Source organism: Ceratina calcarata, unplaced genomic scaffold (genome assembly GCF_001652005.2).
Source record: "Ceratina calcarata isolate Rehan_Ccalc_2016 unplaced genomic scaffold, ASM165200v1 scaffold2210, whole genome shotgun sequence".
Lineage (NCBI taxonomy): Eukaryota > Metazoa > Arthropoda > Insecta > Hymenoptera > Apidae > Ceratina > Ceratina calcarata.
The window spans coordinates 177-2,042 of NW_017143879.1; the positions used below are offsets into that span (position 1 = coordinate 177).

The 1,866-nt window shown below is 35.6% G+C and overlaps 1 protein-coding gene across 1 annotated transcript in view; it reads right to left on the reverse strand.

The window, feature by feature from the left end:
- Positions 1–284: 284 nt before the first annotated feature.
- LOC108622426 (nucleolar protein 56-like) overlaps positions 285–1,866 on the reverse strand; it is a gene marked incomplete at its 5' end in the record, with an annotated part of 3,798 nt that continues 2,216 nt past the window's right edge. Inside the window, 2 exons of the mRNA XM_018020301.1 lie at positions 285–1,161; positions 1,233–1,804. Coding sequence (XP_017875790.1) covers positions 285–1,161; positions 1,233–1,804 — 1,449 coding nt within the window. The remainder of the gene's footprint in view (positions 1,162–1,232; positions 1,805–1,866) is intronic.

Genomic DNA, 1,866 nt, shown 5'->3' on the forward strand with positions numbered 1-1,866 from the left:
CCGCACGAGGCCTTCAAGATGAATTCGAAGTTGGCCCTATTGGCCCGTCGCTCCTGTTAAGAGTCAAGATATGCTGCATATACAAAATTCTGCTTTTAAATTACAGATCTGCTTGTCGATTTAACATAATCGTACAAGAATGTACATTCAATGGTGAACCAAATTATCAACAAAAGTTGTCACTATAAATGGAGTTTTTGAGGAAATGTTAAATATTTTCATTCTCAGAATTGAGTAAAATTAGTAGACTGTTATACTTCAGTATACAGACAGTAAATATAGATTCATCCGTCTTCATCCAAATTTTTGAATTTCTTGTTTTTCTTTTTCTTCGGTTCTTCTGTTTCTTCCGTTACTCTATTTTCTAATACTTCGCTTTTTCTTTTCTTATCTTTTTTCTTTTTCTTTTTAGGGTTCTCTTGTTCTATGCTGGCTATTACTTGCGTAGCTTCTTCTAATGCCTCCTTCATCACATCTATATTTTTCTCAGGTATTTCTCCAGTTTCATAGAATGAAATTCTATCTTCAACTTGTTGTCGCAACTTTTCGCCGAAGATATTGGTTGGTGTATCCGTAAAGCAATCAATTCTTGATGCCATTGAACATTTATTTGCAAGATACCTTGAAATCCTACCTTTGTTCTTCGTTCCCGTACGACCAATAAAACTCGAGTGGAACAACAACCCATATTTCGGAGTGTTACCTTTCGTTTTTAAAGCTCTGAACAAGGCTTTTTCTGCTCCTAATATTTGCACAGTAGAGGCGGGATATTTAGCCAAATTAGTAAGACTACCGGCATGTGCTATTAGTCTTGCTCCGACTTGATCACCGATCAATGTTGCCAAATTTGGCGCTACTCCTGCCATCTTAGATTTTAAATACTCTGCCAGCTGTTTTCTATAATCAGCCAAAGCAATAACACGGGCCGCAAACATTTCGATGTTTAGGAGGTCGACAGGGCTGATATCCATTCCCATAGATGATTTAGATGCGTCGATAATTGCTTGAGCTTTTGCACTGTCCATAACAATTTCTTCCAAAGTTTCTAACTTCTCACTTGTAAGTTCTTTTCTGTTTTTTATTAATTTAGCAACTTTGGCATACGTATAGTTCTCAGGAACTATTTTTACAAGTTCTGGAAAGTGATAACTGTACCATTCTGTGCAAGAAATATACTCGTGATTAACAAACATTGACAATGTAAATGGAAACAAGTATCTTACTATTATTACCTTATGCGCATGCTGAATGTATTAATATCCTTGTCTAATTGATCTAACAGAGCTATACTCTGTATAATCATATTATCTACACGATTGACATTGAATTTTACTTCAGCTCTAGAATAACTATGACCTAACCCAAGCTGTGCAATTCCAGAACTCCTCGCAGTGAAACCTTTCACTAAATTATGAAAATGAAATCTTATCCCTCTAATGATTTCTGGGATGGCTCCAGTATGGTCACATTTAATATTTAGTGCTTCAGTAATACTAGCTCCAAGTTTCGGATCTGCTACTCCTAGCACAACTTTATTTTTCTTTCTAGATTTTGGTATACATGAATCCAAAAACAGTTGCAAGTCTTCAGGGACAACTCCTTCAGAAATATTGTTTATACTTTCCAAAGCTGCTAAAGCAGTTTTGAAAGGCGAGAACCCAACTAGTTTTACAACTGAATTGAAGCGAGATAAATCTGTGACAGATGCTTCAACCTGAGGTAGCAACATCCCTAACTCCTCAAATTCTTTGACCGCAAAGAGTGCATAACCAGCAGCATGCTCGAACAATACGTAAAACTTTAACTGAAACAAAAATTGTTTAAATGTAAAGTTTCTTTATAGTTTCTTCTTATTTATTATTTTAC